The sequence below is a fragment of the Ursus maritimus genome, unplaced genomic scaffold (assembly GCF_017311325.1).
Source record: "Ursus maritimus isolate PB19 unplaced genomic scaffold, ASM1731132v1 scaffold_2, whole genome shotgun sequence".
NCBI lineage: Eukaryota > Metazoa > Chordata > Mammalia > Carnivora > Ursidae > Ursus > Ursus maritimus.
In genome coordinates this window covers 42103161-42130155 of record NW_024424452.1, presented here as the reverse complement: position 1 = coordinate 42130155, position 26995 = coordinate 42103161, and the positions used below count along the sequence as shown (strand labels likewise).

Below are 26995 nucleotides of genomic sequence, written 5' to 3'. Positions count from 1 at the left end.
TCACTCTGGGGAGGCGGCAGAGGCTGAGTAGGGGTGAGTGGGAACCGTGCAAGTCCGTGGAAGGACATTGCAAGCAGAGGTGACGTGAACCAAGGCCCCGAGCTGGTAGCTTGCCCACAGTGCTGGAGGAGCTGCCCCAGGCTCAGGGCTGCAGGGCAGTGAGCGGAGCAGCAGGGAGAGGGGTGGGGGAGGCGGCCTGAGGCCCCGGGAGCACCGGGTTCATCTAGGAGGGATGGGGGGTCCGCAGAGTTGCTGAGCGGGGCAGGGGCAGGGCGTGAGGCTGGCGGAGAGGCCCAGGTGGCCGTGTGTGGAGGACACAGGGCAGGGCTGGAGGGGGAGGGTGCAGCCTGGAGGAGGACCTGCGGAGGGGCTGCTGGTGGCTCGGCCTCAACTCAGAAGCGGGGAATCTGGAGCCAAAACGCTAGGCTTCAAATGCGGCCCTGCCCCCTCCTGCCTCACGGGCCTGGACAGTGTAGCCAGAGGAGCTCCAAGTTCTCGATGGGTAGAATGGAGACACGGAGGAGGGGGTGGGACGGGGGGGATTTGTGAAATACTTTAGAGTTGACAGGCCTTGCTGATGGGTGAGACGTGGGTATGCGAGGAGGGGAGGTCGAGGTGGCCTCTAGGATTGGGCCTGGGCACCGTGGAGGGTGGTGGTGCCCTCCTGAGAAGGGGAGCCCTGGGGGAGGAGCGGAGTCGGATCCGGGCTGAGGTCCGGCAGGAGACACATGGCATCTGCACGCAGAACTGTCATCAGGCAATTGCATAGACAGGTCTGGGGTTCAGGGGAAGGCAGTGTAGACTGAGAAGGGGTCCAGGAAGAAAGCCCAGCACAAGAATGGTCAGAGTCAGGATGGAGGGTCTGAGGAGGAGCGGCTAGTGGGGCAGGAGGGTCAGGAGATGCTGGTGCCCAAGGAGCTGGGGACCTGTGTCCCCTAAAGTGTGCCACAGAATGTGGAGGGTCCGGTCAGGTGGGGACCAGGGGCAGCTCCTGAGTGACCTCCTGGGGACCCCAGAGTCTGCAGGCCTCTACCCCCTGTCCCTTCCTCACAGAGGCCTCCCTGGACCCCAGGGCCGCACCCCCAGCATCCTGCACTGTCCCTTCTCTGTAACTGTCCCAGGGTCTCAGGCAGGAGAGCGGGCATTTCCTGGTTCAGCGTGTGCGCCCTGCTTAGCGTGGACTCCACGTGGCTGGGACACGGATTATGTGTGGCCCCGGGTCATGGGCCGGGGTTTGTGCCTGGCACTGGGAGGGGCCCAGGAAACACCTGCTGGGGGAATGCCCGGGGAACATCTGTGAAGCAGGCTTGGGGACAGAGTCGGAACTATTTCAGATCCTCTGTCATGGGTCGGAGGTGCAAGAGGGTTTTATTTGGGACCAAGTGTTCCTGGGTGTGTGGGGGAGGGGCACACACAGATCTTGCTGCTCTTTGTGGAAATGGTGCCTGGACACATGTGAGTGTCTTGCTTTCGATCCAATAACCAGAAGGGACATGAGCTCACAAGGGTAGCACTTGATAAAAAAGAAAACACCACTTTATTTTTATAACAGTTTTAGAGTTCCAAAATACTGGGAAGATAGTGGAGTGAGTTCCATCCAGTCCTCACAGAGTTACCCTTTAATTAACAAGTTAACTCAATATTTGTCACAGTCAATGTTCTAATATGACGTAAGGATAGTCTACACCTTATTCTGTGGTCCTTAGCTTGACCCGGTGTCCTCGTTCTGTTCCGGACTCCGGGCAGGACCCCACCTTCCGTGGAGCTGCCGTGTCTCCTTGGGCTTTCTGCGCCTGGGACAGTCTCTCCGACCTTCCTTGTTTTGATGGCAGTTTTGAGGAGGACCGGCAGGTGCTCGGTAGGAGGTCCCTCAGTTGGGATTTATCTGATGTTTCTCTGAGGATAGAGGGGTTTGGAGACTTTGGTAAGAAGACCCCAGAGCCATTTTATCACATCAGTGATCGGCACCATCCGCAAGACTGACCCTGGAGATGTTGACCGCCGTCCCCTGCCAAAGGGAGTGTTTGTCACTGTGAAGTCACTCCTTCCCTGTCCTCACTGTCCTCGCAGAAGGGAGGCGCTGGGTGCAGCCTCACCTCGGGAGTGGGGACGAATGCTTCGCCTCCTGATGATGGATTGTCTACACACATTGTCACAAATTCCTCCGCTGGGAGACCGTCTCATGTCTATTTATGCATTTACACATTCATCTGGACCAGGATGAACTCATTGATACATACTGTGCTTTGGGTCACAATCCACAATCACGTTTCTTTTCTTTCTTTTTTTTTTTTTATGTTCAGTTAGGCAGCATATAGTCCATCATTAGTTTTTGATGTAGCGATCAATGATTCATTAGTTGCGTATAAACCCAGGGTCATCACAACACATGCCCTCCTTAACACCAATCATCCGGCTGCCCCATCCCCCCACCCCCTCTCTTCTGTAACCCTCAGTTTGTTTCCTGGAGTCAAGAGTCTCTCATGGTTTGTCTCCCTCTCTGATTTCTTCGCGTTCGGCTTTCCCTCCCTTCCCCTGTGATCTTCCATGCTATTCCTTATGTCCCACATATGAGTGAAACCATATGATAATTGTCTTTCTCTGTTTGACTTATTTCATTTAGCATAATCCCCTCCAGTTCCAACCATGTTGATGCAAATCGTGAGTATTCATCCTTTCTGATGGCTGAGTAATATTCCATAGTATATATGGACCACATCTTCTTTATCCAGTCATCTGTTGAAGGGCATCTCGGCTCCTTCCACAGTTTCGCTATTGTGGACATTCCTGCTATGAACATTGGGGTGCATGTGCCCCTTCTTTTCACTACATCTGTATCTTTGGGGTAAATACTCTGTAGTGTAATTGCTGGGTCGTAGGGTATATCTATTTTTAACGTCTTGAGGAACCTCCATACTGTTTTCCAGAGTGGCCGTACCAGCTTGCATCCCCACCAACAGTGTAAGAGGCTTCCCCTTTATCCACATCCTCTCCAACACTTGTTGTTTCCTGTCTTATTCATTTTTGCCATGTTAACTGGTATAAGGTGGTATCTCATTGTGGTTTTGATTTGTATTTTCCTGATGGCTAGTGATGTTGAACATTTTTTCATGTGTCTGTTGGCCATTTGTATGTCTTCATTGGAGAAGTGTCTGTTCATGTCTTCTGTCCATTTCTTGACTGGATTATTTGTTTTTTCAGTGTTGAGATTATCCCATGCATATTTACAGACCACAATGCTGTGAAACTGGAACTCAACTACAAGAAGAAATTTGGAAGGAACTCAAACACATGGAAGTTAAAGAGCATCCTGCTAAAGATTGATTGGGTCAACCAGGAAACCTCCTCACAATTCATGGAAACTAATGAGAACGAAAACGCATCGGTCCAAAACCTATGGGATATTGCGAAGGTGGTCCTAAGAGGGAAATACATAGCCATCCAAGCCTCTCTCAAAAAATTAGAAAAATCCCAAATGCACAAGCGAACCTTAGACCTAAAGGACCTAAAGAAAGAACAACGAATAAAGCCTGAACCAAGCAGGAGAAGAGAAACAATAAAGATTACAGCAGAAATCAATAAAATAGAAACCAGAAAAACAGCAGAACAGATCAATGAAAGATGAAGATAGTTCTTTGACAGAATTAATAAGGTTAATAAACTTCTGGCCAGACTTATCCAAAAGAAAAGGAAAAGGACCCAAATTAATAAAATCATGAATGAAAGGGGAGAGATCATGGCTAACACCAAGGAAATAGAAACAATTATCAGAAATTATTACCAGCAACTATATGCCAACAAAATAAGCAATCTAGAAGAAAAGGATGAGTTCCTAGAAACTTACAAACTACCAAGACTGAAACAGGAAGAAATGGACAATCTGAACAGACCAATAACCAGCAAGGAAATTGAAGCAGGAATCAAAAACCTCCCAAAAAACAAGAGTCCAGGGCCAGATGGCTTCCCTGGGGAATTCCACCAACATTTAAAGAAGAAATAATACCTGTTCTACTGAAGCTGTTTCAAAAAATAAAAATAGAAGGAAAACTTCCAAACTCATTCTTTGAGGCCAGGATTACCCTGATCCCAAAACCAGACAAAGACCAAAAGGAGAATTACAGACCAACATCCCTGAGGAACACGGATGCCAAAACACTCACCAAGATCCTAGCCAACAGGACCCACCAATTTATTGAAAGGATGGTTCACCACAACCCGGTGGGATTTATTCCTGGGCTGCAAGGGTGGCTCAACACTTGGAAATCAATCAACGTAATAGATCATCTTAAGAGAAGAGACAAGAACCATGTGATCCTCTCGATTGTTGCAGGAAAAGCACTTGACAAAGTACAGCATCCTTTCCTGAGGAAAACTCTTCAGAATCAGCTCTCTTAGGCTGCTGCTCGCGGAGTCCTAGAGTCGCCCCTGGGTGCTCTTTCGCGGGCTCCTCCTCCGAGGTGCCCGATGCTCCCGGCGCATCTCAGACACTCCTGCTTCAGGCCGCGAAGCAGCCATTCCTGCGGGGAGTTCTAGATCTGCCCAGGACCGGGTTCGGTCTGCACACGCGCTGTGCTCCTTGGTGCCGGGTGGGGCGGTCGTTTCAAGCACAGGGAATCGGGAAGGGATTTCTTCTCCACACGCATAGATGCCACCTGAGCCCTTCAGGCCAGATTATTCTCCAGTTTGTGGGACTGTTTTGAGTAGATCTGGAGGATACAGAGGGTAGGGAATTCATCACAATCATCTTCATAAGGAAAGAGAGTGGCTAAAATATTCGTTACTAAAGGAAACGCCATTTGGTGTGTGAAAGGATGGGTGTGTGAGAAAAGGAAAAGGTACTATTGCAAGGTCCCCATTCAGCAACACCCGCACAGCCGTCAGCGGTCCATGTTCCCCCAGGTCGGGGTGGGGGCGCTGCTCTGTGACTCAGATGCTGGTAAGCAGGTCCCCCGAGATCTACCCATCCTGCAGAGAATGGGGACAGTGAGCTGCCTCCCCTCCTCACAGGATCCTAGGCAGCGGGCCCAGAAAGAGAAAGGGGGGCTGAGCAGTGGGATCCATACCGCTCTGGGATGGGCCAAGCAGCTCTCCGAGGTCTGGAGAATCAGGGGCAGTTCTGAGCTCAAGGACGGGTTCTGCCCCTGGGACGGCATCTCAGGGAGGGAGGGCTTCCACCCCCATGAAGGAGGGCTTGAGAGTTTGGGCACAGATGGCAGCATCCCTTGTGGGGTCCCAGGGCTCTGAGGGTCACAGGGAGGAGGCCCCTGGGCCGGGACGGAGCTGCTGTCCCAAATGCTGATGGTGGGAAGGGCAGGGCTCAGCTCCCACACCAACCCCAAGTGGGACGTCTCCTTCCTTCTCCGGTTGCTCTCGGCTTGCTGTGTCCGACGCCAGGCAGTGGGGAGCCCACAGGCCCTCTGATCCCCCTACCCAGCAGCTGCAAGCTCGGGGCACACGTCCCCCAGTCGCCCCTGTTTGTTCCAGCGCCCGTGGGAAGTGGTGCATGTCTTGTTCCTCACCTGTCCCTTCCCATTCGACGGCCAAGCCAGGATCACTGACTCCCGGGGCTCACGGCGTTGCTCTTCGGGGGGATGAGGAATCCAGTGTCCACGTCGGGAAGGACGTTCTGATTCCCACTGACGCATCCTCACTGGATGGGGGCTTTGGGCTCCTGTGTGGAAATGCAGACAGGCGCTGGCTCACGGACGGAGCTTCTACCCTCAGGGGCTGCCTGTCCCCAAGTCAGTCCTGTTCCTCCGAAAGGACATGAGGGCAATGGAGAGGCAGGAGGGGCTGCTCCTGGGAACCTGGTCCAGCAGGAGAGCCAGCACATTCTCGTGCACAAGGTCTCTCGGACAAGGGCGTTCTGGAGCCAACAGGAGTCTCCTGGGGCGGGGTGACCTCACCGGCCCCGCACAGGCCCAGGGACTCCCCCAGCGACTCCTGCAGCAGCTCCACATCCCGCTGTGCTGAGAGCTCGGGCGCGGGGACATTTGGTCCTGTGTCCAGGGACACGCAGGGAAGGGGGGGGAAGAGGAGAGTCAGCCTCACGGTGTCTGGTCCGAGAGCCCGTGCTCCCCCGGCCGCGGACTGAGTCCCTGCACCTCCAGGAGGGTTTCCAGCCTGAAGCCCGCTGTCCGCACAGAAGCAACGCTGCCCAGCGCGAGTCCCCGGGCTCAGGGTCATGAGCTCTCTGCCCACTACAGAGCTGTACCCAGATGGGATGGAAGTCTCTGGAAGAGCCTGAGTGTGGGAGAAGCCACCCCCACCCTGCGCTGGGCTGAAGGCACTGGCCCGAGTGTGACTCAGCCAGTGCAGGGGGGCAGCTGTGGTCAGCAGAGGGCCGCCGTGAACCTCAGAGGTCACAGTATTGCAACCACAAGCTTGTTTCCTCTGCCTGGGGTGTGAGAAAGGGGAGAGGCTGCCCGGGGTCAGGCCTGGCCTCCCTCCCCCTCAGTGTGGCTTCTCAAGGTCTGGGAGGGACTTGGATCTGGAAAGCTCAGTGACCTAGGAGGCCTGAGACCTGGGCCTGGCTCTGCCCCATCCCGGCGTCCAGACCGGGGACTCATCAAATCACCTAAATGGTCTTGAATTTATTCATCTGGAAAACTGATGGTAATGCTGAGCCCCCGCTGCCCCTCACAGGGACAGAGCTTGTGACCCACAGAGAACTAGACACACGGAGGCCCGGTGACCTTAGCTCTCTTGCTGCACAGGACGGCGGGAGGGGACAGAGAGTAGTATCAGCAGGTGTAACAAGTCCCAGGGGCTGCCCCAGCATGGAACGTGAGCTGGGTGACCCTACGGGTTCCCTGGCCAGCAACTGCTGGGGGCTCCCTCCTGGGCCCCGAGCCCCACCCCAAGCTGTGGTTTCCACAATCAAACAGTCCTCACCCTGAGAGGACTCACCCAGGGCTGTAGGGACAGGGACAGGGGCACAGCTGACTTGGTCCCCATCACCCTGAAGGGACCAAGGGAGAAGCTGCCCAGATCAGGACTCTGTCCGAGGACTTCGTACCCACAGGCTCAGGGACGGCCCATGGAAGGGATCTCCCATCACTGGCTAGGAGCGGGGGAACAAGGCACTGCTGAGTGCTCTCTGGTCTGAGGGGCGCAGAGCAGGTCGGGGGAGCCCAGACGGGACATGGTGACTTGCTGCAGGCCACACAATGGGATGGGACAGCAGCAGTGAGGCAGGATTTCTCAGAGCTCCTTGTTAGGAGTCCAGACCCTGACTCTGGCTCTGCTGTGTGACCTCTGTGGGTGGTCCAAACCCTCAGGACTTGGGTCTCACATCCAGAAAGTGGGTTTAATGGCCACCAGGCTGACCACCTTGAGTGCGGGGCCCCTGGGCCAGTCCTGGGGTCCAGCCTTGTCATCTGAGGGTCTGAGCAGCTGAGGGGGAGCCCAGGGGGGCGGGGAACGGGGCACCGGCCGGGGATGAGTGATGGAGCTGCTCCCCTCGGGTCCCCAGGAGGACAGGGTTCTCAGAGGTTGTGGGAACCCATCTGGGAAGAAGAGGCCAGGCCTGAGCCTCCATAGGTGGCCATGAGTCTGAGGCCACTGAGCCTGGGGCCAGAGATACGCGTCCCTCTCCACCCCTGCCTGTGTGTGAGCGCGGGTCCAGGGCTGGCAGAGCCTCACAGGGAAGGGGGGCTGTGGCGCTGGTCCGGTGGGGGTGGGCTCGGTGTTGTGTGTGGGGGCAGGGCCGGCCTAGGCCACAGACAGAGCCCTGGGGCAACAGCACTAGGGACATGGCCTCATGTGCATTGGGGTGTGGGGGGGACACTTCCCAGGAGTGCTGTGTTCTCGAGTTCCTAGCTTCTCACTTAGACACTGACAGGGAAGTTCCTAGAAAATCAGAAAGGAAACGTGACTCGTGAAATGGTGTAGAGACAGAGGACAGGCCCAAAGCAGGAGAGGCCCTGTGTCCTTGGCTCTAGGATGTGACTCTGTGCCTGTCCATCGGCTGGCGCTGGCGAGCAGGGCGGCCTGGTCTGAGTGGGACCCAGGGACGCAGGTCAGGGTTCCTAGGGGTGCAGGCTGGGGAGGGGAGACCACCCAGCTGGTTGTGAGCACAGGGACGGGGCCTCTCCAGCTCCGGGCCTCCTAGAGGGGGGCTGTTCCTACATTTATTCTGCAATTATTTCCTGAGGCCTCAGAGCAGGTGCAGAGGTAACAGGAGAGATGGGAATGGCTTGCTCTAGACTGGACAGTGAGTCCAGGAACTAACAGCCCCGCCCTTGGGGTATGGAGGAGCTAAGGGCTCTTCCGGTTAAAGAATCCTTCCTCCCTTCTTACATCTGTATTCTGGATGTTTCCTGTGCAACCTCAGGCTGAGCCAGCAGAGAGGCCGCCAGCCATGGGCACCTGCTCAGAAGACCCCCACCTGGGCAGAGCCTCCTGGCTCCTGGGATTCACCAGCATTCTCCTCAGTGAGTGGTCCGGGCTCCCTGGGAGGGAGGGCCCCTGGGTGGGCGGGAGGCAGGAGCCCCTGGGCCCTCTCAGGTCTTTGCTGAAGAACCAGAGAACCAGCTCTGTGATGACCGAGCACACGCCGTGCATTTGGTTCAGAGCCCAGGGTGAGCGGAGGGAACAAAGGGAGCTGGTGGCTGAGGCCAGGCTGGGAACCCTGAGCCCTGCCTGCCAGGCTGCATGAAGGGAACCCCTACCAGGGGGGAGGCCAGGAGAGCACAGAGCCTCCTGGGGAGAGGGATGGAGGAGATAAGGGAGCGGCTGGGGGACCCAGGGGTGGGGATAGGCACCCCGCCTGCAATGCCCAGGGGACCCGGCAGCATCTGCAGCTGCTGTGTGCAGGAGGCGCCGGCCCAGAGCCCCTGTCTGAGCTGGAGGAAGCCACTCTAGTCCGGCTCCTTGGGCAGGATGAGGGCCCGGAGTCCAATGACAATCTGTGTGCAAAGGAAGGAAAGGAACCCCCAGAATTCAAGGGTCTGGCCCCACCTGCTGTGTGTAGGGGCGAGCTCCGAACAGGAGACTGCTGACCTGGGCTATATGTGGGGGTGCCCCGTGGGGTGGGGGCAGGAGGGAAGCAGAGGGGGCACCAAAAAGGGAACTCAAAGACTCTTTTCACAAGAGTCGGATTTCCTTGTTCTTACTTCATCTGAGACTATCTGCATATGTGTTACAATTAAGTAAGAACAAATGAGAAAACAGTGAGATCTCCAACTGTGAATTCTGGGGACAGCTTGGAAAGGTTTTATTGTTTATAATCCTTGGTGTGAGCGCACCAGCCCCTCCATGAGCTGCAGGGATTCTAGGAAATTTCTGGAATCACAGGACACTTGTGAACAGGGAGATAACGCAACAGAAATGAGCTTTGCAAGAACTTTTTAACAAGGTAACTTTCTGTCAACAACATGTGGGCCTTCTCCTCTTCTCAATTTTACTGAACTGGAGACATATGTGAAATTACATACATTTTCCTCCATATAACTCTAGGTTGGAAGATGAAGGAAGGAAGGAAGGAAGGAAGGAAGGAAGGAAGGCAGAGGGAGGGAGGGAGGAGGAAAGGGCGGAGGACGAAAGGGATAGAGAAATGGAAAAAAAAATTATGTTGATGGTTGAGGTTAACTTTCATCTTATTTAAATAAACAATGACTCTTGCTCACAGCCGCCCCGCCCCTGCTCTTCTGTCCTTCTCTGGGTTCAGCACCTTCTGCAGACCTGAGCGCTCTCCTGCCTTCCCCCATCTTGAGTGGGCTTCCCACTTGCTCAGGCTGAGGCTCACCATCCAGCTTCTGGGCAGCTCCTCCCCTGCAGCCTGAGGGCTGAGCCTCCTCTCTCCCAGGTTCCCCCCTTCCCAGCAGTTGCTGGTTGACCCTCAGCTCGCCTCACGTCCCTGCCAAAGCCCGTGGAGTACTTGAGTCCCCTCTCCAGGGACAAGAGCTGGGGCGTGAGACCCAGCACTGCTTGGACCCCTCTGAGCAGACAGCAATACTGGGAGGGAGGACCTCTGTGCAGGGCAGGGCAGGGCAGGGCAGAGGGAGGGTAGGGGGAGAGCTGTAGGGCAGCTCCCTGCAGGGGAGGCACGGGGTTGGGGGAGAAGGAAGCTGGCTCCAGGTCTGGCTCTGCACTGTGTGACCCATGACAAGTTCCCCCCTGAGTGAGTCCGTTCTCTGTGAAAGGTCACTCGAAGCCCTCCAACTGTGACATCTGATATTGGGGGTCTCCTTCTGGATGGGACAGACCTATGGCTTCTCCGAGGCCTCTGCTCTGTGTCTCCCTCCTGTCCTGTCCTCGTCCTGCATCCTGACAGGGACGGACAGTGGGGAGCCTGTTTGGAGACCTTTCAGAACCCAGAGCTCTGGCCTCTCTGTTGTCACGTCCATGGCCCCCAAGGAAGGAGGAGATGCTCTCTCCAAGGCTCCCCTGCAATGCCCTGGCCCTCTGCGGTCTCCGTCTCTGCTGCCAAGCTGGGACTGCAGAGCCCCTGCTGCAGGACCCCGGCTCCTGCCCCGGTGTGTAGACCCCGGTCTGCCTGGGCCGCTCAGGACCGCGAGCTGCAGCGGGGAGCTGCCGAGAAGCCGCTGGCGAGCAGCCTGGCCGGGGCCACGCAGCTGCTGCCCGAGCTCCGCAGAAACGCCCTCTCCTGTCACCCTGTTCCCTGGGGCAGACGCCTCTGACCCACGCGGGGGGCACTAGGAAGGACAACGTGGGCTCGGAATTCCTGGGGAGCAGCCCGCAGGCAGGGGCCACCCTGGGGCCGGATCTGCTGTCCCTCGGGAGCCCCAGGCACAGTCCCCCCTGTTGGAACAAGGGCCACTTTTGTGACTCGGGTTTGCGTCCTGTGGGCACCAGACTCTGCGTATTTCCACACGAGACGAGCCCTGGCTGTGAGGACTGTGGTGGGGACGCGGGTGTGATGGGACACTGTGGTTCTGTGCATTAATTCATGAGGAAGCCCAGTCGCAGGAAGAGTCCACCCTTCACAGGCCACCAGGAACCCCGATCGACTTACGCGGATGTCCTGTGTGTGCACGGGTCTAGCGTGTCTGCGGCCGCACAGAGAGGATGCACATCTTCATGGCCCTGACTTTTGGGAGGGGGCACCCCTCGAACTTCTGCTGGAATCAACCCCAGAATCCGTAGGATAGCTTTGGATGACACAAACACTTCACAATCCAGAGACGACCCGCCGAGGGGAGCGGACATGCCCACACCGAGTCCCGGGCACGATAGACACCACTCTGCCCAGCAGCTCGGGGGTCTCAGCCACCTGGTGATGGGGGACGTGACAGGGACCACGGAAGCCAGCTGCTGTGGACACGGCCAGGAGTGTCCTCTCATTCAGGAAGGCCCCGGCTGGACTTTACTCCCGTGGCCACCTATGGGATCGCGCCATGGGTGTCTGTGTCCCGGGGGCCCATCCCTGATCCCAGGGGGAGCCCCCGACAGGGGCAGCTGGGGAGAGATGTGGACTCCATCCTGGCACCTGGGAAGGCCAGCTGGTCCCAGGTGTGCTCGGTCAAGAATCACCATCGTGGTCATGAGGGCAGCTCACACGGATGGGAACGCCTTCCTCTCCTGACATCCTAGCACGCATTCTGGGAGGGCTGCACTGCTACTGTGTCCCCGTCCCAGAGGAAGGCTGGAGGCAGGGAGGTCACTGCTCCCATCCACGGGCTCAAGGGAACAGAGGACCTGGTCTCATGCCTCCCGGACCCTCCCGTCCAGGGTGCCGACCGCCCTGCTGCACTAGACCTCCCGGTCTGAGACCCAAGCACGTTCCCTGTGCGTCAGACTCACACAGGACGCTGAAGTCAAGAAGGTTCTAGAAGGAAACGAGAGAGAATTAGGAGCACACCTTGATGTTGAGGGGTGATCTTTTCATGCCAGAGATAAACCAGTAAGCCTTAAACGATCCGTACGTTTAGCTTCATGAGGACAGTAGCAGGGCCATCAGTCCAAGACAATGGTGAAACGCAAACTGGAAACTCTTTATATAAACTGCGATAGAAAACAGGCTAATTTTCTTAAAATAGGTCTAGCTCCTGAATGTTAAAAAGAAAAACAGAATCATGGGGAGAGGACATGAGCAGACAGCTCACAGCGGCCAGAAAAGGGGATCAACAGTCCTAGGACATGATGACCGGGCTCATGTACAGGAGAAATGCTCTTTAGAAGATGACGTGATATAATTTTCCCTTATTCTTTTGCAAAGATTGAAACCTTCAGTCACCATGTGTGCTGTCCACAGAACCGTGTGTGACACATGTACACGCACTCCTGGTACCTATGCACCTGTCTGTGTTGTATATATTCCCGTGTGCGACATCTACACCCATGTGTGTGATGCACACACACTCACATGTGACCGATATACACCCGAGTGTGATGTGTGTGCCCCACGTGTGACTATGTGTCCCCGCCTATAACATGTGTGCCCCCACGTGTGATGCATGTGCACCTTGTGACTTCCGTGCACGAGTGTGACATATGTGCCCCGCGTGTGACTGACGTCCATCCGTGTATTCAGAGCGGCCAACCCCAGGCTGCTAAGCGGGACCATGTTTGCAGCGACAAGAGCAACGTGACTGCCCGTCACACGTGGAGGGACCAGAGCCACGTGGGGCCGTGGGCAGCTGTCCATGAGGCTCTGCCCCGCGAGCAGTCACAGGTGCAGCCCTACCCGAGCCGCACAGAGATGAGGGCAGAGCAGAGCAGCGGGCGGTGTGGGGTCGTGCACGAGGAGACACACATGGGCCCTTGTCAGTGCAGAGACCCCCTCTGGAGGGACACACAGGAACCTGGAAGAGCCCCTGCCTGTGGGAAGGGCAACTGGGCAGCAGGGCTCAGAGGTTGGGGAGAGGCTGCGTTTCCACCTCCAGCATCCCGCCGTTACTGGAAAGCACGATCTGCTTAAAATTCGAGAGTTTAAAAGCTGCTGAGTGTGGCTGAAATGAGAGCTTCTCATCCTCGGAACGGGGACAACGCTCTGCCACCTGCCGGCTTCGGTGGGTTGTCCTGCTCAGAATCTGACAGAGCCGCTGACACGTGGGGAATGGGGATCCCGTTCATGAGAACGTGTGGTCTCAGATGAGCGAGCGGCAGGTGGGTCCCGCTACCTGTAAAGCCCACCGCAGGCCCTGACACAGTGAGGATGACAAGAAGGAGACACTTCCTGTGGGTGCTTTCTCATGTCTCGTCACACTGAATCCTGGCAAGAGCCCCATGGACACGCTTACCCTTCGTCCCCGGGGTTCCCACATGGGAGCTCCAGGCTTAGGCAGTTTAGGAAGTCGCCCAAGGCCATTCAGCCAGTAAAGGGTTGATCTGGACCTTGAACCTGGGTCTGTGTCACCCAGAGCTCACGCCTCGTGGACATGCTGGCCAAGAGCCCAGGACTGGGTCCTCAGGACCCCTCACCGGGTCCACGAGGGGTGGGGTTGCACTCCCTGGCCTCCTGCCTCAGTTTCCTGGGGCCGAAACAAGACAGTGTACCTGGCACCTTAAACAACAGAATCACTGTCTCACGGTTTTGGAGGCTGAGAGACCAAAATCAAGGTTTTGGCCAATTTAATTTCTGATGAGAGGCATGGATCGCCGTGCCAGGGGGACCCATGGCATTTGTGTCCCGATGTGCTAGGAGGGACCTGGTAACAGTGTTGTCCAGCCCGGCCCTGTACAGCTTGTGTGGGCCCGGTTGGGGCCTCATCCCTCCCAGGCTGTTGGCCAGAGCCTGCCGTCCATCCCTCCCCATAGGGGCCTCTCCACAGGGCCACCCACAACACGGCCGACGGCATCGTCACAGCGAGCAGGACACAGGGTGACAGCAAGACGGTGTCACCCTCGTGTAGGACCTGCTGTCCCTGAGGGCCATCCATCATGTGAGCAGCACTCTGCTCCTTAGAGGCCAGTCCCGGGGGCGGCCCCCACTCCAGGGGCAGAGCATGCCCGGCCTGTGGGCTGGAGGGTCTCTGCAGCCCCGTCAGAAGCTGCCTCCTGCACTAATGCACTCGGTATGGAGCGAAAACATGCTTGTGCTTTTGCTCCGACCTCTCCTGAACTTCTGCTCGCGCTGTCAGGGGTCAGGGCACCGAAGGTGAGCAAGTTAGCAGGACCTGTTCAAGGGGACGCTACCCTGGGACCAGGAGGGATCCCAGCCTCGCCTCCCATTCACGGCTCTCTCCCGCCTTCCAAGAGTCCGGGGTGCACACGGGATGGATCTCATGAAGCAGATGGTTCTAGGGGTTCCTCCTTTATTCCTAATGAAAACCTCTCACATTTCCTGTGTCCTCTGCCCTAGGCGTCTGCGGCGCTATGACCCAGAGCTCTGGAGTCCGTGGTTCCGGAGTGGAGGATTCTGGAATCCCTGTTTCTCTGAAGAGGACGCAAGGAGATTCTGTGTTGTTTCATGTGATCAGAAGTCCGGAATTACCCCCAGGAGTCGAGCTGGAGAAGATGTCTTGGGGCATTGCATTAGGGTCCAACTGGACAGCCATACTGCAGGTCATTCCAGAGTCAGATGTTCCAGAATGGTTCAACTTCCAGGACAAGTTTGAGAAGAGGGTCCATGTGTTCAACACAACGACCCTGAGGATTGACAACCTGACCCTTGAGGACAGCGGGCTGTACCGGGCTCGAGTCTGCTACAGTAAGGAAACACAAACTGACCAGGATTTTCCCCTGACAGTCTATGGTACGTGGCGGCCCCTCCCCCAGCCCCATAGCTGACCACCTAACTCTGTCCCTAGAGTGTCCATGCGCCCCGATGGCAGGATCCCTTCCAGACTGCAGACATCAGACTCTATCTTCTCCCCTGGAAGTAGATACCATGTGTTCAGCACAAACGCAGGCAGAGCTGAGGATCTCACCGGGGATGAATCACTTCTGTGCCTCAGGAGGGGAACACGGAGCGGGGGGGAGAAATGGGGACTTGGCCATAACACTCACTGTCCCCATAGCACTCAGGGTGCTCAGTGTGACTGTCAGCTGTCTAGTGCTGCTGTAACAGGTGACTGACCCTCAGGGGCTGACGGCACCACCACCTGAGTGTCCTCCTGGGCTGCGGGGCAGGACTCAGACCCCAGAGGCTCGGCCATGAACTCCAGGTGTCAGCAGGGCTGCTCCTCTCTGGAGGCTCCAGGGAGAATCCATTTCTGTTCCTGTCCCTCCTTCTAGTGGCGCCCGCATCCCCTGGCTCGTGGCCCTTCCTCCCCCTTCACAGCCGGCACTGGAGGGATGAGTGCCTCTGGCCCTGAGTCCCTCCCTCCTCCTCTCCTGCCCCCTCCACTTGTGCGGACCCTGTGATCACATGGGGCCCATCTGGGAATCCAGACCTTCTCTGGTTTAGCGTCAGCTGGTTAGCAGCCTCGGTTTCCCTTTGTCATGGAACCTAAGACACTTGCAGGTTCTGAGGGTCAGCTCGTGGACATGGTTGGGGACACTCGTCACCTAGCAGGATGCGGAAGCCCACGTGTGGTTCTCCCCACCCCGTCCCCTGTCCTTCTCAGCACCGGCCCAAGGCAGCTCACTCAGACTCACGGGTCCGGCTCTAACCCTCCACAGACGTAGGAGACGCTCACAGTCAGCCCTTCCTCAGAAGCTCAGTGAGCAGCTCTCTCTCCCCGCACTCCCCCTGCGCAGGGAGACATCCTGCTCCAGAGAGAGTGGCCTGTGCAGCTCAGGTCGGCGAGATTCCCCAGACTGACTGTCGGTCTGTCCCTTGTGTTCCTGTATAGACCCCAAGTTCAGTGCACGTTCCAGCCACACTGGTGGTGGCCAATCGTAGGGGCACCAATGTGTCCTGCAGCAGAGTATCTCCCGGTGGGAGCCCACGGTCCACATCCGGGCTCCCATAGCGGCCAATGACCATCTGCTCCATGGGCTGCGCAGTCCCAGGCACCATCCGAGCAGGAGAAGCAGGACTGGGGCCTGGACAAGGACAAATCCAGTCCCAAATTCTTCTTCTTCTAGGGGACGCCCATTTCTTACAATTAATTGGGATTGGGATGGGGCGCTAGCATTTATTTTTTCAGGGGAGATTTTTAAGAATTGTTCAGTCTACTGAAAACACATAGAGTTCAGGTCAGGGTCTCCCTTCCTTTTTGGCACCTGCTGTATATTTGGGTCTGTTCTGAGTTATCTGGAAAATGCAGTCACCATCCTTCAGGGGAGGAAGCCAGAGCGTCAGGGAGAATCCGCAGGAGAAAGCAGGAGCTGTGATGCTCTCCACTCACGTGAGCCTCTGTCCTCTTGTCTCTCCCACCACAGCGCCCGTGCCCCTTCCCCAGATCCGGGCCACGGTTCCGTCCCTCACACCAGGCTGGTGCAACGTCACCGTGGAGTGTGACACCACGGGAACCAGGGAGAACCTGACCGTGTCCTGGGAGAGCGAGGGCCTCCCCAGGGAGCAGGAACAGAGACCATCCGTGGGACCAGCCCCCAACCCCTGGACGCTGGCTGTGACCCTGCCCCTGAGCCAGCCCAACGCCAGCCTCACCTGTGTGGTCAGCAACCAGATGGACCAGAAAACTGCCACCAGGGTCCTTGGGGACGTCTGTGGCCACGGTGAGTGCATCCTGCCAGAGGTAGGGGCTCTCCCTGAACTCATGCGGCCGTGGGTGAGGGTTCCCAGCTCCTGTCCCACCATGTTTTAGTTGTCACCTGCCACCGGGTCACCCCGTCCAAGACGCCGGCAGGCACATCTTATGTGCTTCTGCCCTTTCTTGTCCCTCCCCAGCTGCTCTCCTCCCCTCACCCCTGCTGGTCTAGGCAACACCAGCAGGTACCTCTCCCACCCTCATCCATCATCCCGTGTGTGTCTAGGGTGGTTTTCAGGAAGAGTGAGTTGGGGGGGTGATCAGCGTTCTGTGCCCTCGGAGGGATCTGAGCCAGGAACTCCCTGCAGGACACAGGGCTTGGGGCTCCTCTGCCCAATTCTGGTCTCAGGAATATGCTTCACACCCACCTGCTTGCTTGCGTTCCAGGGTGTGTCCTGCTCTCCTCAGCTTCCAGCCTCTGCTCAGGCCCCTCCTTCTGCCCTCAGCATCTCCAAGTCAAGGGTCCTCCACTCCCCCACTTATTCCCGTCCAGGGACCCCTTCACTGCAGCTGCTCCGGGGCCTGTGACCCCTGCAGTCCCACAGGACGGCTGCTGGGTGCAGTTCCAGCATTAAGTGTGTTTGCACAGGGGCTCCTCAGCCTCCATAGCTCAGGGCCCTGCAGGAGCTGCTGCTCTCCTGCCCTCACACCTCGTCTGCTCTACGGAGTGGTCTGTGGCCCCACACGGAGAGCTGATGCTCTGGGCCGAGATTAGTCTCCTCTGCAGCCTGAACACTGGAGGGTAGGGGCCGTGTCTGCTTCTCCTTTGCATGCCTGTCCCACCCTCGGCCTCGGGTAGTCTGCTCACAGTCAGTGTGTCCCTGAATGAATGATGACCTGGGTCCCCGCCTGCCCCCTCGTCCCTCCACCCCCTCCTCCACCAGCTGCGGGGGAACCTGGTGCCTCAGCATTCCTGATCCCAGAGGAAGCTCATGGCTCAGTGACCCACTGGACCCTCTGGAGAGAGGCTCCTGCCTCCCTCTCATCCTCCTACCCGGCTCCCCCTGCCTGGTCCCTCTCCCTTCTGCCCCAGTGGGTGCTGGCAGCTCCCAGGGCTGGAGAGTTGACACAGACATTCCTGTTCATGGCTCTCCTTCCTGGAATGCCGCACCCACCCTGAATAATGGGGTAATTTCCTACTCCTCCCTGAAGACCAGGTTTCTCCATCACCTCCTCCAGGAGGCCCTCCCTGAAGACCTGGATGCAAGCTGTAAAGCTCTCGTGCCCTGGGATGGCTCTGGATGGCTGCCTCTGGCCTGTTCTCAGCCCTCCCCCCGCTGAGGGGCTCCTCAAGGGCGGGCACCATGTCCCGTTCCTCTCAGCACCCCGGCCCGAAGCAGGAGCTCGCTCACTGGCTGAGGGAAAGCACCTGCCGTGCTCTTCCCTCTTCAGCTTCTGACCAGGTCTCCTCAGACGTCTCTGTGTGCGCGGCCACGGGCGGCTTCACTGCTCTCTTGCCTTAACCTTCCTCACTCCCTCTGTGCGACAGAAACAGATCGACATGGACAGACCACTGCTGACCCCCTGCCAGGCATCCTGGTGGCTGTTGCGATCGTGCTGCTGATCCTGGGAGCTGGGCTGTACCTTTGGAAGAGACGTGGGGAGAAGAAGAACGTGGACTCTGGGAGAGGCAGGTTGCACTTCTTCCTGAGCCCAGACCCATCCTTCCCCCACTCTTCCTGGAGCTAGCTCTCTCCTGCATTTTGCGGCTCAGGGAATGTCCTGCAGGAGGCTGGCTGCTGTGGCCATGGCCGTGGGGTCATGGCGGGGGAGGGTCCAGGTCTCCAGGCTCAGACTCCAGCTCCGTCTGTGCATGACTCAGGTGCAGGATCGCAGGAGGAGCACAGGGACCCGGATGGTGACATCCTCTATGCAGAGCTGAGCCAGCGGGAGTCTGCAGACAGGAGGGACAGGGTAAGGCTGGGGGAGGGGGCAGCCTGGGTTCTCCCCAGTCCCTCTGTGCCTGGTTGTGTGTCTGTCAATCCCAGTCATCTGCAGGATCTGGCCTGGATACCTCGGTAACCCTTTCCAGACAACGCGATATTCACTAAGAAAGTTCTCCTCAGGCCCCATGCAGTGCTGGACACTGGGGGAGGTCATGTCAGCAGCACTGGGTCTGTGCGGGTCCCTCTGGGCAGCTCTCTCCCTCAGCTGTTCCAGGAGCCCTCTGTCTGCATTCCAGGGTAGGGGTGCCCCTGATCTAGAAGAGGAGAACCCTCTCACCACTGTCTACAGTGAGGTCAGCAGGCCAGGCCAGGCCACAGTTACGATTTAATGAGAAGAAGCGGAAGAATCCTGCCCTCCGGGGACACCTGTCTCGTGAGCATGACGCCTGCAGCTCGGGTCCTGCCTCCTCCACCTCTGAGGCTCTGAACAGGGAATGGATGGATCCACCATCAGTTATTTCTGTGCTAAATCGTTCCACACAAGGTCACCGTGAGACACACACAGGGGTAGATCAAGGGGGGAAACTGAGTAAACAAACCTGTTCCAGGACCGCTCAGCCTCAGCTACATGTCAACCCCAGACGGCCCCCGCTCTGCCCCTGGTCTCTACGACATCCAACTGCCTTTCAGACCCGCAGCCCCTGGGACGAGCCCTGGTGAATTCCCAGTATCCCGCCTGGACCATCTTGAACACCACCCAGCGGTCAGTCCCGTGCTGAGAGCTTTTACAGACCCTGTGAATTCGTAACCGTGAGCGCTGGCTGAGTGCCACTCTGTGACTCGCACTGTCCTGACCGTTCTGCTCGCTAACTCACAGGGTCCTCGTGGACTCTCTGTGAGGTGGGGATCCTTGTGCCCACTTTACAGATCAGTGGAAGGAGCCAGAAAGCCTATTCTCCAGGCTACACAGCTGGGAGCCCAGGAGGCGGGACTGAGCCCAGTGAAGGGAGCTCCAGGACCTATCTCTCCAACCCTCGGCTGTCCTGCATCCTGGCAACGTCCCTTCTGTCCTGTCCTGTTGGCACGTGGCCCAGCCTCTTATTGCTCAGGAAAAAGCAGAAGTTTCTAGCTCCTGACAGTTAGCTTTACTGACTGCATTGACAGACACCTGCCTCCCTCTCTCTCCTGTGCCCTCGGAGGACGCTGAGCTCCTCGGGGACCCAGTGAGGACTATTCCCTACACTTCAGTCCCTTCTCGGGGACATGTCATCTCCAGCATTCTTCTCTCTGGCTCCTCCCCCTGACCCTGCTGGCTCCTTCCCTGCAGCCCTCACCTGGTCTCTGTGCTGCCCCTGCTCCACGCCTAAGCCGCCACCTTGGCCTCACTTTACCGGGACCTCTAGAGCATCTGGCAGTGACCTGCAGGTGACACCATTGACTCCCCTTCCCTGCTCCAACCACCTGTCACCTCGGGTTCCCTGACTGACTCTGTCCTGGATCCCCCGCCCACCTGTCGCCCTCCCAGACTCCTCAGCTGTCCTCCCAGGGCTGTTCTTCGCTCACAGGGTGGGGTTTCTGAGCTTTTGGGCAGGACCCTTCCCATCTCCCGTGTCCTCCTCTCTCTGGGGTCCCTGCCCCTGGGCCTCAGTGACCAGTGACACCACTGATGCCCAGGGAAGCCTCCCCGCCCCATGCCTTCTGCTCAGCCCCATCCCTGCCCTCCAGCCCCACTGGCCCCCGAGTGGGGGGTCCCACTCCGCACCGACCTGCGCTCAGCACCTGCGTCCTCCACCATCTCTGGCTTCCTTGTCTCAGGAAATGCCCCCCCCCACTCCTTGCTCCCCACTCAGGGCTGCTACTACAGCGCCTCCAAAGTCTCAGGCCCCGTGCCCAGCACCTCCGCTGCAGTGACAGGATTTCATTTTCACAATTTCGGAGGGAAGAAAGAAATCCGGAATCTTTACTTGTTTCCGGTACTTACTGAACAGGAAATAGGCAGAGTTCCCTAGAGCGGCCCACATGTCCCTCAGCTCTCCTTCCCGAATTTTGGGGCTGTGGGGCCAGGCTCCCCCATCCTCACCCCTGCCCCTCTGTCCTCCTCCGCCCTCTCCCCCTGCGGTCTCAGTGCCCACTTCCCCTTCTGTAGTACCCGGGACCTGGTGAGAAAGAGCAGGAGCTCCTCTCCCACAGGAAGGAAAGCAGAAGCAAGTATCAACTATGTAATCAGGAAATAAATGTGCATATTTTCATTGCGAGAGACGTGGGAGCCATTCACCTGAGTCCATGAAAAATACTGTAAGGTCACCTCTTCGTAAGGGACACATTTTCTCTCCTTCCTTGCTGTACCCACAAATGCTGGGGCTCCTGACCCGGGTCCCAGAGCCTGTGGGGGGGGATTGAGCCAGCAGGGAGCCCAGCTGGGGTTCTTCTTGGAGAAGCAGCTGCATCCAGGCCGCTCCTCTGTCCCCTGAGCTCTGCCCCTGTTGTGCCCGCACAGCGTCTGTCCCCAATCTCAGAGAACTGTGAGCGTGGCAGCGTGAGGACGGCCCCGGCAGCCACCTGTGCCCCCAGCAGACCTGGGTGTGTGCTCTGGGCTGCCCACAACCACGGGGACCAGACGTGCTCCGGAGAAGGTGACAGGTGTCCCTGCCTCGGCCACGGGGACGTCACATTACCTGCTCCTGCAGCCAGGCTGCCCGGCGTCCCCCGTGCTGGGGAAGGACAGGGACGTGGCTGGGGCCAGGTGGCTCTCCCAGGGATGTCCTTTCTGTCCTTCAACTCTGACACATAAGACTCTTTCCTGGGAACACGACATGAGTCCAGCAGATTTGGGCAGGGCCGACTCAAGATAAACTCGTTTTTATCAAGAGTCAAAGTTGACAGAACTAACGGAGCTACTGCTGTCAATTATTTCAAAGGATAATTTCTAGGGCTTCTGGGGGCTCAGTTGGTAAAACTTCTGATTCTTGATCTCAGGTCTGGATTCCTGGGTTGTGAGTTCAAGCCTCACGTTCGGTGGGGAGCACACTTGAAATAAATATGTAAATAAATAAAGGTATAATATTGAAAACAACCGAAGGACATGATATCACATCCTCATATTTAAGTGCAGTTCTCTGTAAGTCTGTGAGGGGAAAGCTCGTGGACGTATATTTGCACGTGTCCTCGAGGCGGGACACAGGACTGTTGGCAGAAACCACCAGAATGCAGAGCCCTTCCCAGCCTTTCATGGGATCGGATTCGGTCCTTTTCCATGTGTCCTGTGAGTTCCAGGAGGGCACTTGGAGCGTGAACGCCAGGAACACGGATCCTGTAAGGATTGTGGCACCAACGTCTCTCCAGTGGTTTTTCTCCGTCTTCCTGTAACTGGAACTCCATCTCCTTCTCAGAGTGAAGAGTCTCTTCTGTAGTCTGTGAGATATCCCTTCCTAAATTGCTTCTATATGATACAGACAGACAGGCAGGAGTGGGGTGGCTGGCAGACCCACAGGTGCGCACGTCACCTGCCCCGCTGAGTGATCTCCAGTCTCCGTCTACACTACACGGTTGGTCTCTGGAAATTCCCTCCCTCCCAGCTTTTCCTGAAGCCCGGCCACTTGTCTATCTGTCCATCATGTCACATTATCCCAAGTATCACTCAGGTTAGGTTACAGGTACTGAAAGAACCAGTCGAATGTCTGTATTAGAGGATACCAGGAGGTGCCAGACAGTGAGGGTCCAGACGACCGGGACCTGCTCTGCAGGAACTCCACCGGGAGTGATGGCACCAGAGCTGGTCCAATCACAGGGGGTCACCCGTGGCAGAGACCTCACAGCTCCCACCCCAGCCCCACGGAGTTGGACACCTGCCAGGCCCCAGGACGGCTGCCTCCACTGCCTGAGGGGACAACCACTGCCAGCGGCACAGACCCTGTCATCCCTGCTCCCGCATCACTAGCTCGAGGATGAAAGTCTGGGGTGGGGGTATCTGGCCCCAGGAGCCCCGGTCATGGGCTATCTCAGCTGCAAAGGAGGCGGGGGCCAGGGGGGACCCGGCATTTCCTGCTTCTGTGGGGGGACGGTGACTGTGCCTCATGAGGGAGACAATTCCTCAAATGAGGGAAGGAAGTTCACATGCCGAGCAACAGATAAGAAACCTGTGCCACGTCCTGTCCATGACCTTCCTGGAACACGTAATTATCTGAACTCACCTGGAGTCCCTGTCCCCCCCGCGCAGGCTCCCGGACGAGGCTGGGAGCTCCGTGAGAACAGGGACCCGGTCTGCTCGGCCACCACTGTGTCCTCAGCAGCCTCAGCCACGCCGAGCATGTCCAGCATCGACTGCAGGAGGCCGGCTGAGGACCCAACGGGGCACAGACTGTACCAGACAAGGGGAGTTCATGAAAGAGACAAGGGTCACACAGCACAGGCCAGCAGAAGGTCTGCGCGACCAGCACCGACTGTGACCGCTGGATCTGTAATCGCTCGGGTTCTGAGTGACCTAGTCAGAAGCAGCCTCGGAGGGGCGGGGCCAGACGCCCTGCCGCAGGGTGCTGGGGATCACGGGCCGGAGAGGGGAGAGCTGAAATTGTTTCCTCGTGTCGCACACAAACAAAGGGAAACCGGGTGATTATTTATCAGCTTCCCTATTTTGCAGTGTTTTCCCGGATTAGAGCAAAGTCCACGCTGGCTGTGAGCCGCGGGGGAAAGAGCGCCCGAGGCTGGGAGGTGACAGACCGGTGCCTGACCCAGCAGTGGGGGCTCTAGGCAAGGCTCTGCAGCTTGGCCTCCTCGTCTGTGAAACGGAGCGGCTCCCCTTACAAACATGCCCGTGATGCAATGGGACCGCAGGTCCTACAGCAGCGTCATGCTTGTCCCCTTCTCTTCCCCATCGTAGCTATTCCCTCACCAAGCGTCCAGATTGCACTCGACCCCACTGCCTCCCGCCCCCTGGAAAGGACCGTGGGGCATCCGTCCCGCTGCAGCTGACCCTCTCCTTGGACCCGAACGGCTGAGAGATGGAGTTGGGTCAGCGTTCTGAGCCTGAGAAAGAAGGGATGCTGGTGTCCTGGGAGCGTGAGGCCACTGGTCCTGACTGGCAGGAGCTGGAGGAAAACTCCAGGAGCGGCCTCTCCGTGACGGAGACGGCGGTTTCAGCATCCCGAATCTCACCGGGGAAATGAGTGGATGGTATACAGCAGACGTCACATTCGCACAGGAAAATCCCAGAAGGAAGTCTTCAGATTCTGTGTGTGGTGAGGTGAGCCCGTCAGGAACTCCAACAACCGCTTTATCTAATATAAATTGGCTAAATGGGTTCTCAAAAAAACCAAATCTTCCTTAAGAGTATTTCCATCTTTTTTGATGCCCTAACCATAAAAGCAAACTTTTAAAGACGTCCTCTTAGCAAAAAGTAGCTAAAACGTTGTAAAAAGTATAAAAAGCACATGAAATGGGGGAGGGGCAGGAAGCCAACCAAAGAGATAACAGAAAACCATCTTCAATTGCAAATTGTTGCAAAACTGATTATTAGAAATAAAAAATTGTATCAGAAATGTTTTTAACCAGACCAAAAAAAAAAAAAAAACTAGTTTAAAAACTCTCAAGGGACCCAAAAGCTGGTAGAAACCAAACAAGAAACCGGACATCAGAACAGTGAGCAGCAACCCCAGGAGGGAGACCGAGGGTTAGAACTCCACATTGGGTAAAACCCTTTCCACCACTTGCCCTGCACTCCCGCCAGGAGGACCGTGGGACTCAGTCACGTCCTAGACCAAGTGGAGGACACAGAAGGAGACCCAGGCCCGGCTCCTGGAGCTCCTGGGCCAGCAAGGACCCCCCACCCCCAGGAGCAGACACCCGGGCAGACAGTGCAGGGGGAGCAGGACAAAGGGGAGAGGAGCAGAGCCTGGAGTGTCCGCATGCCCGAGCTCTCTCCCATCCGTCCCCTGCTCCGGGCACCACGGCAGCCTCCTCACGGGCTTCCCTGCGCCCGCTCTTCCCCTCCAAATCCCCCTCTACCTTCTGCTCTGTGGAGCTTTCAGAAATGCAGGGCCCTCCTGTCCTTTCCCTGCCTACAGCCAACCCGCTCCCACCCCCACTCCCCACAGGATCCATGGCACTCAGGAGAGAAGTCTCACCCACTCAGGATCTGGTCCCTGGCTGTCTGTCCAGCCGCGTTTCCAACATTGTCCCCTTGTGCCCTGTGCCACCTGCGCTGCCCTTCACTGCACCTGCTGCCCGCTCTTCCCTCCTTCCCGGATGCTGGGGCGTGCCGGGGGTGCCCATCTCACCCTCTCCTGCATCGTGGGCAAATGCTCCTGTTTCCAGTCCTTTCCTGGACCATCTTTCTCAGCCTTGCCCTGGAGTGAATGGGTGTGGTCTACTCTCCACCTGCCAGCCCCATTCCCGGCCCCGCCCTCTGTGGCACCTGCCGGCCGTTCTACACGGCTCCCAGCAGGCACTGAGCAGGAGTCCTTTAACTGGGTAGATGTCAGCAATACATAAAGGAAACCTACAGAAGCACATCTAATTTTTCTAGTTTTGATTCTTCAAGCCTGACTCACGTTCCTTCACCTGTGGAAAAGAGCCTATAACAAACACTCATATAAACCAACTGCTGAGCAAATTCATTCCCAAAAGCAGAAGCTTTCTAAATGCCTGCGTGTGCTTCCTAGCACTTTCTAACACACATTCCGTTTGCGTTTATGTTTGAATTATTTTCTGTTTATTCAGTTATTTTAAAGAAGCTGCTTAAGAAGATCAATTCCCCTGGTCAAGTGTGCAGTGAGATTGGGGAAGGGCCACTGATGTGAATTTTTATACCCTCCTGATAAGGGCTTGGCAGACTACAGTCATTGGTCAAATCTAGTCCATGTGTGTTTTTAGAAATAAAGTTTTATTGGAACACAACACGTCACGTCATTGCGGTGTGGTATTGGGCTGTCTTCTCGCTGTAGTGGCCGAAGTGGACAGTTGGACAGAGACTACATGGCCAGTGCCACCAAGAACGTTTACTGTCTGACCCTTCCCAGTAAAGCTGTCCATCCCACCCCGGACGACGCTGCTGACACAGGGGATCGTGTGACTCTGTGGGTTCTCCTGGGGATTACAGAAGGTGATGGAAAGCCCGTGCAGCTGTGCCTGGGAGTCCGCACCTGCTCTGTAAACGGGAACGACTTCTTCCCTCTGCTGCTGGAGTAAATTCCACTAATGAATTTCCTGGTTACACGGTCCTTGTATTCCTATAATAAATGCAACGCGATCATGAGGTATCTTGTGATTTTATTTGCTAATATTAAATTTAGGAAGTTAAGGTCTCTGCGTGTGACTGACTGTAACCCGTGGGTTAGCAGGTGTTGTCCTGTGTTGGGTGTGGGATTCTCCTTGTCTGACGTGAGTGGTAAAGCCGAGCTATGCTTTCATGACCTGATAAACCCTCCACCTTTCCGAAGCTGGAACACTGTCCGTAACACAGGACTGTTGTTTTCCCTGGTCATGGGCAGTGCTCACGCCCCGAACTGTGTGTCCTTCACGGTCCAGATGACGTCCGACCTCTGGCCACCTGGGCTCACGTACGCTCCAGCCACACAGACCTCCTGCTCCTGGAACAGGCCGGGCAGAGTCCCACCTGAGGGCCATTCCACAGGCTGTCACCTGGGCAGGAAAGGGTTTCCCCCAGATGTCCATGGTCACTCCTCACCTCCTTCCAGTCTTTTCTCAGGAGTCCCCTTCTTGAGGAAGCCTGCTCTGATCTCCTGGGGTAACCCCGAAACCACACTCCCAGGTGCTGAGCCCCCCGCCTGCTCTTTCACCCCGAGCCCTGCTCACCTTGTTTGCTCTGCTTCCCGCGCACTGCCTTTCGCCTCCTAATACAGGAGGAAGGCAGGGGGTGTGCTGGGTGCGCTCGTGCACGTGCGTGAGCCCCCGGAGCAGGGCCGGCGCGCAGTGGGAGCTCATGCACTGTCTGTGGAAGGAGCGAGTCCACCATCGGGGAGGGTCTGGGTTGGGGGCTGACGGGTCCCCCCTAAGCAGCTCACACTCAGGGCGTGGATGAGGTGGTGATACTGTGACCATATAGGGTTTCAGGGAAGGGAGCCCGGGGCCCATGAGCTGCCCTGCGGGGAGAGCGAGACGCGGTGGAGGGCTCGTGGGGAGGACACAGCACAGCTCGGCCGCTGTCACTCACCGTGTCCTCACACTGGCACCCGACTTACCTGCATCAGACAGTCTCAGTGGGATCCACGGAGCATCAGCTGTGAGAGATGCTGCTCGATAAAGGGGTGGGGGGCAAAGGTCAGGAGATACGGAAATGCTGCAGAGCAGACCCCTTCTGAGATGTTCACGGCCCTGCTCCAGGCGCACATCACGTAAATGCTGTAATCTGATTGTCACAATATGTAGGACCACAGATTCACGCTCCTGCTTTCCTCTTTGGAGCAAAGGCTCTTTGGAGCTCCTGCTAAGTTAGGGTCTGAATCATCACCCGCTCTGGGAAATGTCCACCTAGAAGACGAAGCTGAACTCTGAGCCCAGCTCCCAGGACTGTGGGGTCCCTGCCAGCCTGCG

The 26995-nt window shown here is 57.1% G+C and overlaps 1 protein-coding gene and 2 long non-coding RNA genes across 10 annotated transcripts; 1 reads left to right on the top strand and 2 right to left on the bottom strand.

Moving 5' to 3' along the window:
* Nucleotides 1–3120: 3120 nt before the first annotated feature.
* LOC121103682 lies at nt 3121–5999 on the bottom strand. The gene is made up of 3 exons (XR_005835871.1): nt 5520–5999; nt 4161–4706; nt 3121–3258 (listed from the first exon to the last, which is right to left on the bottom strand). It is a non-coding gene; the product is annotated as an uncharacterized LOC121103682 (long non-coding RNA).
* Nucleotides 6000–8081: 2082 nt separating this feature from the next.
* On the top strand, nt 8082–25694 carry LOC103672097 (SLAM family member 6-like). 8 transcript variants are annotated; one of them, XR_005836234.1, is made up of 7 exons: nt 8082–8435; nt 14267–14659; nt 16234–16530; nt 18052–18192; nt 18385–18476; nt 23325–23687; nt 25387–25694. XR_005836234.1 is itself a non-coding variant. In XM_040635851.1 (6 exons), the coding sequence occupies exons 1-6, from the start codon at nt 8315–8317 to the stop codon at nt 23466–23468; spliced, it is 1188 nt and encodes a 395-aa protein (XP_040491785.1). In that variant the 5' UTR covers nt 8082–8314; the 3' UTR covers nt 23469–25694. The 8 variants fall into 8 exon arrangements, 3 of the variants coding, with proteins under 3 accessions (XP_040491785.1, XP_040491787.1, XP_040491786.1); XR_005836235.1 differs by having other exon boundaries at nt 25316–25694; XR_005836236.1 differs by having other exon boundaries at nt 25299–25694.
* Nucleotides 18190–20354, bottom strand: LOC121103943. Its single transcript, XR_005836238.1, has 2 exons — nt 20215–20354; nt 18190–18456 (listed from the first exon to the last, which is right to left on the bottom strand). It is a non-coding gene; the product is annotated as an uncharacterized LOC121103943 (long non-coding RNA).
* Nucleotides 25695–26995: the final 1301 nt, after the last annotated feature.

Coding starts and splice junctions, on each gene's coding strand:
- LOC103672097 (XM_040635851.1), top strand. CDS start 8,315: ATGTTTCCTGTGCAACCTCAGGCTGAGCCAGCAGAGAGGCCGCCAGCC. Junction 8,436..14,266: donor ATTCACCAGCATTCTCCTCA/GTGAGTGGTCCG, acceptor CCTCTGCCCTAG/GCGTCTGCGGCGCTATGACC. Junction 18,193..18,384: donor GAACGTGGACTCTGGGAGAG/GCAGGTTGCACT, acceptor TGCATGACTCAG/GTGCAGGATCGCAGGAGGAG.